The sequence below is a fragment of the Citrus clementina genome, unplaced genomic scaffold (assembly GCF_000493195.1).
Source record: "Citrus clementina cultivar Clemenules unplaced genomic scaffold, Citrus_clementina_v1.0 scaffold_1, whole genome shotgun sequence".
Lineage (NCBI taxonomy): Eukaryota > Viridiplantae > Streptophyta > Magnoliopsida > Sapindales > Rutaceae > Citrus > Citrus x clementina.
This window is the reverse complement of record NW_006263303.1, coordinates 22,994,080-23,010,598: the sequence shown is the minus strand read 5'-3', so window position 1 is coordinate 23,010,598 and position 16,519 is coordinate 22,994,080. Positions and strand designations below refer to the sequence as shown.

Genomic DNA, 16,519 nt, shown 5'->3' with positions numbered 1-16,519 from the left:
ACAGTTCCAACACAGCCGGGCTCAACTTCAGCGCCCCTCGATCCCAGAGCGGCAGCGAGAATTCCGGCAGATGGCTGCCCACCCCTACCACAACACTCCCAGAGCATTACATGCAACCAATTCCAGGGCTAGTTGACCAAATCAGTTAGCAACTGGGACAGCCCGAGGTGACATTCATGATAGCCGAGCAGTTCAGCTGGTAGACCAGAGCTCGGCCTATAGACAGTACACTCCATTAAAGATCTCTATAGAGGAATTATATGAGAGGATCGAGGGACGATGCCTGCTATACCCTCCAGCCCCAATAACAAAACCGGCTCATCGACGGGATAAGGACAGATTCTGCAAATTTCACGACACTCACGGTCACATTATCAGCTAATGTCGTGACCTGAAGATTCAGGTGGAAGATTTAGTAAGGAACCGATACTTGGATGAGTATGTAGACGGAGTGTCCCCTGTCATTGAGTCAGAGTACACACGGGATGAAGGCTTTGAGAGGGGTCTGGAACGAAAACAGCTGGCCATTCGTGTGATAGCAGAAGGGCCAACATTGGCCGGGGATTCAAACAGAGCACGGAAGAACTATGGGAGATACGCCATGACTGGCAAAGAGGTGCTTCTAAATTTGCCGGCAGCCAAAAGAGCAAAAGTGCGGCAAGTTCCCATTATGTGGACGGAGGATGACGAAGAGGGTATTCTGTATCCTCATGAGGATGCCTTGGTGATTAAGGCAAAGGTGACCGGTACAGAATTGCAGTGAATACTGGTGGACACGGGCGGTTCAGTCGATATTCTGTTTAAGTCGGCCCTAGATGATATGGGGATTTCGGACTTAAAGCTGGAGCGGACGAATACATCCTTGAAGGGATTTGGAGGGGGACGACTAACTCCCATGGGGGTCATTGAACTCCCGATTACTGTGGGGACAAAGCCATTTGAAAGAACGATGATGCTGGACTTTGTCGTGGTAGAGGAAAGAAGTCCTTACCAGATGATATTGGGGAGACCGTTCATGAGGATAAGCCAATGTATAATGTCCACGCATTATCTGGCGCTGAAGTACAGAATAAATGGAGTTGTGGGTGTAGTAAAAGGCGACTAAAGAATGGCGAGGAGCTGCTATACTACAGCGGCCAAGGAAACGCTGCAGGTGACCTCTCTAGATAGCCGAGGGGATTTAAAAAATGGTCGCCAGGAACCTGTTGAGAAGCTGGAGGAGGTTGTTGTAAGCAGGAATGACCCTAACAGAGTGGTTAAGGTCGGATCAGAATTGGGCGAAGCAATAAAAGGCGAGCTAGTGAAGTGTCTACGGTCCCATGCAGATATATTTGCCTGGTCTCATGAGGATATGCCAGGAATTGACCGCGGGGCAGCTTGCCACAGGTTGGCCATAAAGAAGGGGGCAAGGCCAGTGAGACAGAAGAGGAGATGATTTAACCAGAAAAGGTACGAGGCCATAAACACCGAGGTGGAGAAGCTGTTGAAAGCAGGATTTATAAAGGAAGCCAGGTACCCAGAATGGATTTCAAATGTAGTCCTGGTAAAAAAGGCCAACGGGAAGTGGAGAATGTGTGTGGACTTTACGGACCTCAATAAGGCATGCCCAAAGGACAGCTTTCCCCTACCCAAAATAGATCAGCTGGTGGACTCAACAGCAGGGTAATAATGCCTTTCGGCCTAAAAAATGCAGGAGCCACCTATCAAAGTTTGGTAAACAAGATCTTCAAATCGTTGATTAGACACACTATGGAGGTATACGTGGATGATATGATTACAAAGTCCAAAGAGCCGAGGGATCATGTGAAGCATCTAGAAGAGACCTTTGAATTACTGAGGAAGTATGAGATGAAACTAAACCCGGAGAAATGTGCATTTGGGGTCAGCTCGAGCAAATTCCTGGGATTCCTGGTAAGCCACCGAGGGATTGAGGCCAACCTCGAAAAAATACGAGCGGTTACAGAAATGAGATCTCCGCGGACAGTTAAGGAGGTGCAGAGCCTTACAGGGAAATTGGCAATATTGAACCGATTCATCTCGCGGGCCACAGATAAATGCCACAATTTCTTCCAAATCATAAAGAAATGGAGAAAGATGGAGTGGACATCAGAGTGCGAGGAAGCATTTGGGCAGCTGAAGGAATATCTGGCCCGTGCACCGTTACTGTCAACTCCGAGAGAGGGTGACCAGCTATTTCTGTACCTGGCAATCTCTGAATGGGCTACCAGCTCAGTTTTGGTCAGAGAAGAGGAAGGAAAGCAACACCCGGTATACTACACGAGCAAGGCCCTGGTAGACGCAGAAACCAGATATCCATTGATGGAGAGGTGGGCGCTGGCTCTAATAACGGCAGCCTGAAAACTCAGACCGTATTTTCAGGCCCACCAGATTGTTGTGATGACTGACCAGCCTCTTCGGCAAACACTTCAAAAACTAGATGCATCTGGTCGGTTAGTAAAATGGTCTGTGGAGTTAAGTGAATTTGACCTCTCCTATAAACCCCGAGGAGCAATCAAAGCCCAAGCACTGGCAGAATTTATGGTTGACCGAGCGGAGCCAAGGGAAGAAGTTCGGGAGGAGCAACCAATAGAGCAGGAGAAAACAGAGGGGGTGTGGTTGATAATGGTTGACGGATCATGTAGTGAGCAAGGATCCGGAGCAGGAGTTGTAATACGGAGCTCAGAAGGGATCGAAATAACATATGCAGTGAAGTTTGAATTTCAGCTCACAAACAACCAAGCTGAATATGAAGCCTTTATCACCGGGCTCGGACTTGCACACGCTTTAAGAGCAGAGAGGATAGAAATTCGAGCAGATTCCCAATTAGTATGTAATCAGCTCAACGATCAGTTCCAACAAGGGGAGAGAATATGGGTCTTTATTTAAAACAGGCAAGGCAGATGGTCGGGCTTTTCCAAGAAATGGAGGTAAAGCAGATATCCCGGAATGAGAATTACCGAGCGGATATGTTGGTTAGGATGGCCGCAATTATAGATCCGAAATTACCTAAGTCGGTCCCACTAGAGGTAAGGACCTCGTTGAGTATAGGAGAGGAAGTGGATGTGATGAGAGTAAGCACTGGAGAATCTTGGATGGACCCGATTCGCGCATATATCCGCTACGGAGTTTTACCAGAGGACAAAAGGCAAGCAAGAAAGTTAAAATGCCGAGCAGCGAGGTACACGCTACTAGATGAAGTGCTGTATCGCCGAGGGTTCACCTTACCCCTTTTGAGATGTGTGGATGAGGAGGAGGCAGATTATGTACTGAGGGAGATTCATGAAGGAATATGCGGCAATCATTCGGGGGCAAGAACTTTAGCCTTCAAGGCACTTCGGCAAGGATACTTCTGGCCAACCATGCACCAGGATGCGAAAAGGATGACAAAGAACTGTAAAACCTGCCAAAGCTTCTCTGAGGTTCTTGCACAACCCCCAGAAAAGCTGACCACTATGACATCCTCGTGGCCTTTCGCTCAGTGGGGAATCGACTTGATTGGTCCATTACCTAAGGGCCGGGGAGCGGCGACACATGCAATTGTGGCAATAGACTACTTCACCAAGTGGGTGGAAGTGGGGGCCCTCAGCCAAATCACGGAGAGAAAGACAACTGATTTCATTTGGAAGAACATCATCTACAGATACGGGATTCCCTATACCATCATTACAGACAACGGGAAGCAATTTGACAACGGCAACTTCAGGGAATTTTGCCAAAATTTGGGGGTGGATCTGAAGTTCTGCACCCCCGCTCACCCCCGGGCAAACGGACAGGTGGAAGCGGCCAACAAAGTGATAAAGAAGCTCTTGAAAACTAGGTTGGGAGAGAAGAAGGGAGCCTGGGTTGACGAGCTACCAGGAGTGTTATGGGCATACCGAACAACTCACAAAACCGCCACGAGGGAAACCCCGTTCGCTTTAGCTTTTGGTCATGAGGCGGTAGTCCCAGCAGAAATTGGAGTGGGGACACATCGAACGGAATATTTCACTGAGAAGCAAAATGACGAGCAGATCTGCTTAAGCCTGGACCTACTTGAGGAGAAAAGGGAAGGGGCCTCGCAGAAAGTGGCCCAGTGTCAGCAAAGGGTTATGCGTTATTACAACAAGAACGTACGCGCGAGGCAGTTCCGAACAGAAGATTGGGTGCTCAGGAAGGTGAACCAAAACACCAGGAATCCCAACCATGGAGCTCTTGGACCGAAATGGGAAGGCTCGTACAGGGTGATACGAGTAACTGGACCAGGAGCCTACAAGCTGGCGTATCCAGACGGACGAGAGGTGAAGAGGTCGTGGAACGCCGAGCACTTGAAAAAGTACTTCCAGTAAGCAAAGTGCTCTATTAGTTTTCATTTGGATAAGTTATTTCTGTTACGAGCACGGTGATTTGTGACACACACATATATTCCATGTTTCTGTAACACATTCGAAATTCAATAAAGATGAATTCAGTATGGAACTCGTCTGTTAGCAAACCCATTAAATTCTACTAAGGCAAGAAAGTGTCTGCTTCTGCTCGGTCAAACGAAAGACCAGCAGCTAATCTACTAAAGCGAGTAAGTGCCTGCTTCTGCTCGGTCAAACGAAAGACCAGCAGCTAATCTACTAAGGCAAGAAAGTGTCTGCTTCTGCTCGATCAAACGAAAGACCAGCAGCTAATCTAGTAAGGCAAGAAAGTGCCTGCTTCTGCTCGTTCACCAAAAGACCAGCAGCTAATCTACGAAAATTCTACGAAGGCAAGAAAGTGCCTGCTTCTGCTCGGTCACCAAAAGACCAGCAGCTAATCTACGAAAATTCTACGAAGGCAAGAAAGTGTCTGCTTCTGCTCGGTCAAACGAAAGACCAGCAACTAATCTACTTCTGCTCGGTTACCAAAAGACCAGCAGTTAATCTACGAAAATTCTACGAATGCAAGAAAGTACATGCTTCTGTTCGGTCAAACGAAAGACCAGTAGCTAATCTACGAAAATTCTACGAAGGCAAGAAAGTGCCTGCTTCTGTTCGGTCAACGAAAGACCAGCAGCTAATTTATGAAAATTTTACTAAGGCAAGAAAGTGTCTACTTCTGCTTGGACAACGAAGGGCCAGCAGCTAAATTTATGAGACTTTTACTAAGGCAAATATGTGTCTGCTCCTGCTCAGTCACCAAAGACCAGCAGGCGATTTTGCGAAAATTTTTACCAAGGCAAACGGATGCCTATTCCTGTTCGATGCACTAAAGAACCAACAGGCGAAACCAGATAAGAAAGCCAATAGAGAACATTTAAAAAAAATTTTATATAAACGTTCAAATGTTTACAGGGCAAATGAAAAACTACAGTCTTCACAAAAATAGACCTAAGGATTAGGAGGATCAACGACCTCAGCAGGTGAAGGGTCAGCTATCTCGGGAGGTGGAAGATCAGCAACATCGGGAGGAGGAGGCATGGACCCCTGCCCCACTTCAAAAGCACGCTGCCCAGCTTCACCCTCCTGCTCCTCATTCAAAGGAACCTCCACCTGCTCCTGCTCATCCTGCTCCTTATCTCCCTGGCCGGCCCCAGTCATATACCTCTCCACCCCAGATTCCAGCTTGCTCATGTCGAGCTCGGGGTATTCTTCCTTGAGTACAGACATGATGCACTTATAGCTGAAAGCAACCCCGGAGTTATACTCAGCATCCAACCGATCATCCACATCAACGGATTTACCTTTCTCTTCAGCCAACTGGTCACTCAGGGATTTGATCTCTCCCTCAAGGGCGGTCCTCAGAGTATCTCTTTCACTTTGAGTAGCCTGAAGATCGGATTTTAGATCACCCAGCTCACCCTCAAGCTTGGAGGAAGTAGACTCAGCAATCGCAACTTTCTCCTCAAGCTCCGTAAGCTGCTTGTTCAGCTCGGCCAGCTTCTCCTTGGACCGATCAGCAGATTCGGCTTTCTTTTTCAACTCCTGGTTATCAGCTTGAAGCTTCCTCTCATGACGCGCGGACCCGGTCTTGTAACACGAGACCATTGTGGCCAGCCTGAAGGAGACTCTTTGAACAGAAGCAGTTAACTCGGAGAGGTCCATGCTCTCGATGTCCTTCACCATCTTGGGCCCAACCGATCTTTTGTAATCTTTCTGATATGAGCTCAGGTAGTCACCTTGATCCCGAGATAAAAGAGGAGAAGATCGGTCTCCAGACTGCAAGCTGACCTCATGACTCTTGTCGGAGGTTTTCTCCCCACCACTCTTACGGGGTGGGGGAGGGGGCAGAGCAGGGACAGGAGCCTTGGAGGGGCCGACGCTGCTCTTCTTTGGAGGAGGAGGAGGGTTGCTGGAGCTGCTTGGAGCCCGATCACGCTTTCGGGACAGAGCACTAAGAATCTTGTTATCCATTCCGGTAGCTATGTCCACCAAACCCGAACCAACCAGGGCTGTCGGTGACAGGAGATCTTGGCAGGTAGATGCGTTCACCAGAGCAGTTTCCACCTGGAGTAGAGGTTGGTTTTCAAGCCCATTTATCAAACCCCACGACTCTGAAAGAACAGACAAGGTTAAAGAACCCAATAAGTAACAAGTCGAGAAAGAGTATAGGCAAAAAATGAACGATCTGGGGTGACAAAATGTGTTGGAAGGTAAATATCACCACCCAACGAATGAGCTGCTGGACACCAAGCTCCCCCAGCAAAGAAGAATTTGTTCTTCCAATTTTTGCACGAAGAGGGGAAGCCGGTGATTGGTTTCCTCTTCGCAGAGCTCGACATGAAGTAATACCAGCCTGCTTCCTTCGGGCTACTCCTCAGCTGGTATAGATGCTTTACTTCAACGAGGGAGAGCTCCTCTTATTCACACCTCTTCCACAACACATACATAGCCGAGAGAACCCTCCACCCGTTGGGGTGTAGCTGACCTGGGGCCAGGTGCATACCACCCAATATCTTGGCAAAATAACGTTGAAGGGGCAGCCGAGCTCCTAATTTGAAGCTCTCCAGGTGCATCGTCACATACCCCCGCGGAGGCCGACTAGGGACATCACCTTTTCCTGGAACTATCAGGAGAATGTCCGCAGGAATGTCGTAAAGGTTCCTCGGCTTGAACAGATCAGTTTGGGTGGTGGCACAAGCTGTGTAGTCAATAGGGTAAGAATCCGCCTCTACCCTATGACCAAGGTGCCTTCTCCGAGGAGGTCCGCTCAGTCCGGAGCTGCTCCCCTCACCATCACCAACTCCTTCAGGGATCCCAACCCCATCAAAGCTGTGGTCCTCACCAGAGCCCGACACAGGTCCACCCATATTCCCTACAAGCTCTAGTTCGGGGGAGGGAGAGACAACCAAAGGGCGTGGGTACTCAAGGGTATCCCTGCCATGGGAAGGACCTACACTACTTGAGGGACCTAAGAAATCGGTGGGTATTGGCACGTTGAGGCCCGAATCCCCTGATTCTTCCTCGCCCTCATCAACAATTAACTTCCTTTTCCAGTTTGACATATCGGAATCTCGAAAGAAAGCAAAGAAAACTCGAATGTACGGATACAAAAGGAGGCAACACGGAACCCAATCAACAACAACCAGAGAAGAGATTAAAAGCAGTACCTGAGATTAACTGGCCCTGATAACGTTGCCGTGACAGAGAAAAACCCAGCAAGTAGAAACCCCGGACGCAGGAAGTGTGAGTAAAGTTCAGAGAGGGGGCTAGTTAATGGTGGAGAAACGGATGATCAAAGCAACGAGGATTTCAACCTAGGGATTTGAAGTGGAAAGGGGAAAAATAGAAGCATTTAAGTGATGAGGATGCCAGCTCACTCACCACATATCGAGGGTGGATAGCCCGTCGTTTCAAATTTCAAATACGAAGAGTCTGGTGATGCCACGTCACTAACCGTTACAAGAGGCCAGGATAAATGTAAGCCCAGATATGCAATGGATCTGTTCACTTAGGCCCATGCTCAGGTCGGAGTCTCCCCAGAAGAAAAATGGTACCTCAGGTCCGTCCCAGTTAACAAGAGAACCAGGTGGGAAGCCCCCGGGTTGGCAAGACTCAAATATCAGTTTCCACTCTTAACTCATTTCACTCGCAAGACCAGAAACTGGGGGACTGGTGTTAAGTAAATAAAAGCACCAGGTCGGCCATGCTACTAATCTCCACCCCGGCATGGATCACCTCGGCCAAATAGTACGAGCAGAACACGGGGACAAGCATGAACCGATCATAGGCGATTACCAACCAGAGGTATATACCGAGCCGGTACCCGTCCCCCAAAAAAGCGGGAACACGATCCCACAGAATCGCGGTAGTTGCGCTGTTCCCAGAACCGTTGCAGGAGATGCGAGATCCCACATTTGCCCATAATGCAGCGGTTAGAGTTCCGGGAGGGGCTGCCACTACCCGAAAAAGGTGGGGTGAAGGGCAAATGGGAACATGGGGACAGCAGCTATAAAAGAGGAAGAAATCGATGAAGAAAGGGATAGAAAAAAAGAGAGAGGGAAAACGCTGCCAAATTGCAACCAGGTCATTTCCTTACAAATTTTTAATAAACTCCTGGAATCCAAATTACACTGTTTTCCCGTAAACACCTTGTGCTAACTTAGGCATCGAAGGGTTTACGCCGACAAAACCACCGGTGTCTCTGATCCATTTTTAGTGAGTACAGGTCTATTGAGAGAAAGGAGGACGATTCCAATCCCAGTGAACGAGCAACAGTAGATAACATAAACATTGGTGAAAGAATCTGGTCGGTCAAGAGGCGAGCAAATTTCAGCATCAACAATATTTGATCTCATAATATTTTGCAGGTACGTGTAGAGAGGGTGGCAGCGATGTTTTTATAAGAATAATATTTTCCCGAACACCTAGTATTGAGCTTATTTTCTTTGGCCTTCACATTATTTTGGGTATCACAAGCTTTAACGAATTCAAGTATCAAAAGTTCTTTTTAGGGTGGTGTGAAAAGCTTTTCTAATAGTCATTTACAACAAAAATTCTAAAATTTGTGTGAAAAGTTTTTCTCCAATTGAGTTTTAATTATTTATTAAAATTTTCAAATAGGAAATAAATCATATTTTCACTGTTTTACCATAGTCATAAAATCGGGCTGGAATTCGAACCGTAGCCCAACTCGCTATCAACCCAAAGCCCAACCGGGCATTTCAATTTCAAAAAAACAGCAGTCGTTTATATTGAAGTCCCTATTCTTGTTGGACTCTTTTACCCCTGAATGACGGGGCAGCGGGTTGGGTTATTATGGTAATTCAAAAACTAGGGTTTTATTGTATAACACTATAACTCAGCGTCTCTCAGCCACTCTCTCTTTCTCTGCCTCAAACGCTGAATCACCTATCAATCGCCCAGACAGAGAAACCCTAAGAATTTCTCTCTGCGAAAATGGGTACACCTCCAAAAATCAATTTTTTTTTTATTTTAGTCGTTTTAATTGTAAAAAAAAAAATGACAGAAGATATTTACTTTGTGTCCTTTTATAGGTATTTCCCGTGATTCCATGCACAAGAGGCGTGCTACTGGGGGCAAGAAGAAGGCTTGGAGGAAGAAGAGAAAGTAAGTTCCTTTTTTTGAAGTTCTAAATTCAGAGATTGTGATTTGTTGATTGTTAATGTTCATAATGTGCACTGCTGTTTTGGATATTGTTGGTTTCTTTACAATCGTTGCATGCCTTTTGGATTGTAGATGCTGTGTGAGTAGTTAAAACATTTGATTTTGATCTCAGGTTATTACCTTTCATAAACAAAAATAATCTATCAAATAGTAGTTTTTAAACCTTGTTTTCAGATATGGGTATTTTGCTTACACGTCTAAGGGGGTTTGGACTATTTTGTGTTTCATATGACGGGGTTGTCTTATTTTTGACAGTCGTGCAAGCTGTCTAGAAAAAAAAAATTACCACCCATTTTGCATTTTCAAGCCTTTGTTTGTAATGTTTAATTGACTTATCTTTTCTTTTCTATGATTGAAGGTATGAGCTTGGAAGGCAACCTGCAAATACTAAGCTATCAAGCAACAAGACAGTGAGGAGGATTAGGGTTCGTGGAGGTAATGTGAAATGGCGTGCTTTGAGGCTTGACACAGGAAACTACTCCTGGGGAAGTGAAGCAGTGACTCGTAAGACCAGAATTCTGGATGTGGTATACAATGCCTCCAATAATGAGCTGGTCCGTACTCAAACTTTGGTGAAGAGTGCCATTGTTCAGGTTGATGCAGCACCATTCAAGCAGTGGTATCTCCAGCATTATGGTGTTGACATTGGTCGCAAGAAGAAGGCTGCAGCTGCTGCCACAACCAAGAAAGAAGGAGAGGTATAACAATTTTTTTGATCAACTTATCTTTGAGTTGGTGCCTTATGTTTATATTTCTTTTTACTTGGGTTGCCTTGAATATGCTGGGGCATTGCAATTGTGGTTTTAGATATGGTGTTCTATATTTTCTTAATCAGCTTGTATATATATATATATATTTCAATACTTATAATATTCATTTTATGGAATAGAAGAATTATCTGTGTCAATCAACTCTATCAGGAAGAACATAAGAGTATTTGTATGTATGGTAAGGTAATCGTAACCATTATTATCTTGTTTGGACGGCATCAAATTTTCCGCACTTAATTTTCATGGTTTTCTTATCTTTCTAACTCTTGCTTAGAAAACTATTGCAACAAAGCTTTCTTATTAGTGTTTATGCTTTATAAGCTTGTTTTTGTAGAATATAATTTAGCATGATTCTCCGTATTTTTCTTCTTTCGATTAAATGCATAACTCATTTCATTTGATTGCAAGATTACTACTTAGATATTTAACTTGTCTTGTTTCACTGGTGGATAGGAAGGAGAGGCTCCCGCCACTGAGGAGGCAAAGAAGAGCAACCATGTCTCAAGAAAGCTTGAGAAGCGTCAAAAAGATCGCACACTTGACCCACATATTGAGGAGCAGTTTGGTAGTGGTCGTTTGTTAGCTTGTATCGCATCACGGCCTGGCCAGTGTGGACGTGCTGATGGGTATGTGACTCCTTTTATTGCTTTTTAGTTTTCAAGGTTTATTGAAGGCACCAAAAATGAAAGTATTGAACAAACACCATCATACCTGAACTTCCATGTTGTTGAAGCTGGATATGAGTTCGCCCCCTATCTATCTATATATATATATATATATATATATATATATATATTCTTTCCTTTCCCTTGCCTTGTAATGGGTATTAAACAATCGCTAGAAGTCATTTTTTTATGACATTAAACACCTTAAGATTAGCTTTGGAGACCATCAAAGCTGTTCCTTGTTTTTCTTTATTTCCATGGTAGTTATTGGATAGATACAGGAGAGCAAGACAGTAGAATGGTAATATTTGCTTTCTTTTTTCTTGCATTGATGGGGCTCTCTCATTTCCGCCAGATACATCTTGGAGGGTAAAGAACTGGAATTCTACATGAAGAAGTTACAGAGGAAGAAGGGCAAGAGTGCTGGTGCTGCTTAAATTTTTGTTTATTGAAACTCCGTACTGGAATTTCTAGTTTTGTCTTGTGTTCTTGTTTTTAGTCTTAAGTTAAAACTTCGAGAGTCGAGATGATATCAGCAGTCGAACTTGTATTTCTCACTTGTGTTATTGTTATATTTTGTTTTTGAATATTACCAGTGCCTGTGTTAGAATTTCTTCCGCTCTACATTTTTCTTGATTCTGTCTGCGCCATCAGCGAATTGGTAGTTAATGCCTTCGTGGTTATTGTTGCTCAAGGTTGATGTATTAATTCCATACCGAACATGAACCTGAAATATCTAGGCATGTGCATTACAATAACACACCCATTTTAGGCGTTAGTTATGGGTAAGGTCATCCCTCAATATACAAGATGCAAGGAACTCGGTTAATGTATTTTGTTTGGAATTAGTTTCATGTAAAAATTGTTTTCTAACGGGTTATCTATTGTCAGCCCCCACATGTTTTGACAATTAATACTGCGCACCCACAAATTTCGACCATGTGCATTGCACTCCTATTTCCGTCAAAAGATTAGTTAATTCCAACTGTTTGGGCTGTTATTAATTTAAAAAATCATACTACCTCTAGTTTGATTTGCCTTGAGTCTGAAGTATAAAAATGCCCCTCATAACTTATAAAATTCACATTATGAATAAAAATTAATTATTATAATATCAGTTTTTATATTTTCAAGATTATATTGAAACGATTTTTCTTGTTTCATTATCATAACAAAATTGTAAAACCAATAAACTCTGATATGAGAGAAAAAGCATGATTCCAAGGGTAAGAAAAAAATTAAACACAAAATTATTAGTAGAAAAATAGTTCCAATAATCCCACCAAAACAAACAAAACCCAATAATAAAGAAACCTCAGATAATTATACCAAAATTTCACTGTAAAATTCAATTACAAAAGAAACCCAAACTAGGAAAATTTAACAAAAGGAACCAAAAATAAAAAACCCTAAAACTAATTTAACAAAAATTAAATTATAGAGGCAGCGAGAACAGCGGCAGCTTCAGGCAGTGGCATCGGCGGTTTCGTGTAGCAGTGGAGACAACAATTTCGAGTGGTGGCAGATCACGCAGCATACGCCATTTTGTTGTTGTCAATTCAAGACGGCAGCAGATCACACCGACAGGCAGCAGTAGTGAAAGGCAAGAAGAAGAAGAAAAGAAAAAAGGAAACAAGAGAGAGAGAGAGAAAAGGGGGGAAAAAGAATAAATGATAAAAGAGTGTTTTTCTTTTAATTATTTATTTATTATTTTAATATTATATGAAATTATCATTTTACCCTTGTTTCACGTTAAGTTAACGGTGGTTTGACGAAAATGGGAGTGCAATGCACATAATCGAAAGATGTGGGTGCGCGGTGAAAAAAGTCAGAAACAACTGGGGGCTGACGCTAAATTACCCTTTTCTAACATCTTTTCTGTAACAACTATTTTCGTTGGTTTGAAATTTGTGTGGAAGGATTCTCTACATGGAATCTAGTTTCTTGACCTTTTCCCGTGTGTGCATCATACGTTGTGGTAACAGATGAGCAAAAATCACGATCCTTGAATTTGCTATCACAAGAACAATCAAAGTACGTATTGAGGAAGCTTATCGGGATGTTTAAAAAGCAAGCCGTTGCAGCTTATTGAAATACCAAGCAACACGAATTGGTTACCGAAACAAGAACATGTATTTCGTAATTAATACACCAGCGTTAAAACAAAACCAAACGGAAAAAAAAAAAGCGGACGCGTAAATGCCATTTTATTCGAGTTCATTTCTTAGATGTAGGAATGGGGGAACAGTAACATAGGAATTTGTTACTGAAACAAGGGCATAATGAGCTTCTTGTAGTTCTAGGGCTTGCCAGACTTTTTTCTTAGCCGTTCTCTGACAAAATCATTGCGAGCCTTAATTCTTGCTTGTTGAGGAGCAACATTGACATAAGACAAATGCAGGCCAACAGCAAAAAGGGCAGCCCCGGCAATGAAGTATCCCACAGTCATTGCCAACTTCTTGGGCGTCGAAGGAAAGCACGATGATACCATTTCTCTCTTAAGGAAGCGCAATTGCAAGTGCGATCATTTTTCTGTAACAAAAACCAAACCATGCATAATAATTAAGCATATGATAAAAAGCAGAGAAACAGGGCAGCTGCTATGTCTGAGAGGCATTTCATCATACATATGGAAGGCCATTTACCTGCAACCCTAGGTATCCGGTAAAAAATCAAGAAATCGGACATGGGTAGTCAAGTTTAATAACATATATATACACTACGCTCACATAAATTACATTCGTTGGCGCAAAGCTTTACAAATATATAGATGATTAATTACTCCAGCAAGCAAACTAAGATATGAAAACTTGGTACCTGTCATATTGCGGCCAAAAAGACTGGTACCTGAAAAAAATGATCTAATGCAAATTTGTCTTCTCAGAATTTCGCGTAATGTGAATGAAAATGAAAAGACATACAAAAGGTAATTTGGGCAATAACAAATTTACTACTAACAGGACCGAGCGAAGGATGTCAAGAAAGAATTGCATTCAGTTTATTATTAGTGAATAGCCTTTGGCACCAAAGCCTCTGTAACATAGTGGTTAATGTAGTCGCCTTTTAAGCGAAAAGTCGTGAGTTCGAATCTCACCAGGGGCATCTGCTACGCGCTTTTATAGCTTCCCCCACCCCCCACATGTTGACGCTAGAAATATCGCAATATTTTTTTATTATCATAAAAATGGAACTCGAAGACTGGATGCTTCTTGTTCATTTTGATTTTTCTAAAACTGAGTTGTGTGACACTTCTTCAGGGAGGGTTTTACAAAAACATCAGCATACACAATTTATTTTGTACAAATTTTTATACAAACTGATGTGACATTAATTTATTAGTTAAACGAAAATATAAAATAATAAAAATAAAGAAATTAACAAAGTAATAAAGTAATAATGTAATTAACATTATGAATAAGTTAAAAGAATCAATTAAACTAACTAACTAACTAATGATATACATATCTTGATTGACGTGCATATATTTTCAAGATTCAAGAAGAAAGAATAATATACCTGACCTGAGGCTGATACTGTTACCATGTGGCCAACTGGTGTAACGATGGATTTGTAATGCTGCATGCATGCAGATGCAGTTGTCTCAGAGACGGAGCGAGATAAGATGCGTGCGTGGGTTGCTTGATTGATTTATTATATCAAATCAAAGAAATCATGCATAATTTAATCATATCCCCCTCCGTCTCTCCAGCATCGTTTTGAGAACACGACGCTTCTTCTTCTTCTTCGTTTGAGAAGTATTGCACGTATATTTTATAGATAACAGTTTCCTCATTACGGAGGGAAACAGATGAATTCGGAAGTCTTCAAACCGACTTGTCGCTTCTGTTTCCCTCTATTAAACTACATGTCGCTATGATGGTTTAATTGCATTCTAATTTCATCCGGGCCGGACCGCAGCCAATCCATATATGGTAACTTGCCCAATGAGAACTTGACGCACGCACTGTTTCATTTTTATCTTTTTGGTGATTTAAAAAATATTTATCAATTAATTAGAAATAAAACATATTGCCCGGCAACCTGAATATTACCTGTTAATTATTATGAAATTACTTATTCGACCTTCCCATGCCATTAGCCATTAGTGGATCATCAGCAGCAGGAGTCAATAACCATAGCCATAGGATATCCTATTGGATTGCAACCTACTGAAAATCACTATGATGATCAAGATACTATTGTTTCAATTTTATACAAGGGTAGAAGTATCTTATCGTCGAATATGGTGATTGATATTGAAAATGACATTTCTCCCAGCTTGTTCATTCATCAGTACCATAAGGATCAACACAAGACTTGTATGCGTAAGCATTGACGGGATAAAACAGACATAAATTATTACAGTTTATACAACAATGAGATACAATATATAATGAAATTGATGCAATCAACTTTTTCTGGTAAGATAAATCACCTTCATCTAAAAGTTTCATAGACAGACAAGGGATGCCTTGTTTCATTTAAAATTTGATTGAATTTCCAATATGTGCATTATCCAGTAATTTTAAGTTACAAGAAGCAATCAGTGCAACTGTGTAAGAAAATAAAATTTGGTTTTGCAAAAAGAATAATCAATTTCTCCACCTCTTCTCAAAAGAAAGAATTACTAGATCAATAGCGATGTGTCAGGATGACATACCAAACTGGGAGTATATGTGATCCTAATGCAATTTGTAGCTGCTGAACTGCTGGAGAATGTCAACTCCATTTGTAATCATGATGAGTCCTGTGGCATTGACCCAAATCAGTTCTTTTGGAATGAGCATGTATTAATCCCGTTTCATGAATTTTACTTCCCTTTACCGAAATAATGTGAAATGGCAGCAATACAGCTAATTCTATTTCCGAAGCTCTCAGAGGATGGACCAACTTCTGATAAAACCAAAAAAAAATTAGCATCCAAGATTTCTAATTATATGGCTAAGCTTGTCGATGACATCTGTAGGTTTGGCATATGATCCATCAAGATAGATGGCATGATACTCCAATCCTTTCCACTTGGAAATATATTCAAAATGCGGTCGTCTGAATTGGCTGCTAACTATCTCTAGAATCACTGTTTTTGCAGTCGCTGATACTATGTGAGTGAGACCGGCACCATGAGCACCAATAATAACTGATGCATCTTGAATGGCTCGAACCTGCTCCTTCATGGTCATGTGTGCAAACAATCCATTGACAAGATTTATTTTACAATCCAAATAATTAGATGCCCAACTCTGTAAAGAATCAAACACCTCTTGTTCATTGCTCAGCCTCGATTCAACTTTACCACCATGACGTGGATGGGCTAAATAATCCTCCCGTCTAACAAAGAGGACATTATGTCCTGAACCTGGCTTTTCGGTTCGGTGCCTATTTACTTGAAGCCCAAAAGCAGCTCTAATCATTTCTCCAAACTCAGACAATCGTGCTGTTTTCTTATCATCAGGATTTTGCCATAGATCGTGAGCAGTTGCTCCATGACAATCCACATCTCCCCTCAGCCCCTTAA

The 16,519-nt window shown here is 42.6% G+C and overlaps 3 protein-coding genes and 1 non-coding gene across 4 annotated transcripts in view; 2 read left to right on the top strand and 2 right to left on the bottom strand.

Annotated features, from left to right (window-relative positions):
* Nucleotides 1-5,333: 5,333 nt before the first annotated feature.
* On the bottom strand, nucleotides 5,334-7,447 carry LOC112095759. Its single transcript, XM_024177888.1, has 2 exons — nucleotides 6,871-7,447; nucleotides 5,334-6,496 (listed from the first exon to the last, which is right to left on the bottom strand). Exons 1-2 carry the CDS (start codon nucleotides 7,445-7,447, stop codon nucleotides 5,334-5,336), a joined length of 1,740 nt encoding a protein of 579 aa, XP_024033656.1.
* A 1,790-nt stretch (nucleotides 7,448-9,237) lies between these two features.
* On the top strand, nucleotides 9,238-11,616 carry LOC18055269 (40S ribosomal protein S8). Its single transcript, XM_006452434.2, has 5 exons — nucleotides 9,238-9,345; nucleotides 9,440-9,512; nucleotides 9,928-10,267; nucleotides 10,793-10,965; nucleotides 11,360-11,616. Exons 1-5 carry the CDS (start codon nucleotides 9,342-9,344, stop codon nucleotides 11,439-11,441), a joined length of 672 nt encoding a protein of 223 aa, XP_006452497.1. The 5' UTR covers nucleotides 9,238-9,341; the 3' UTR covers nucleotides 11,442-11,616.
* A 2,417-nt stretch (nucleotides 11,617-14,033) lies between these two features.
* On the top strand, nucleotides 14,034-14,106 carry TRNAK-UUU. The gene has a single exon. It is a non-coding gene; the product is annotated as a tRNA-Lys (tRNA).
* A 1,320-nt stretch (nucleotides 14,107-15,426) lies between these two features.
* Nucleotides 15,427-16,519, bottom strand: part of LOC18054963 (beta-(1,2)-xylosyltransferase) — a 3,897-nt gene continuing 2,804 nt past the window's right edge. Inside the window, 1 exon segment of the mRNA XM_006452431.2 lies at nucleotides 15,427-16,519. This exon segment is cut by the window's right edge and continues 84 nt beyond it. Coding sequence (XP_006452494.2) covers nucleotides 15,918-16,519 — 602 coding nt within the window. The 3' untranslated portion in view covers nucleotides 15,427-15,917.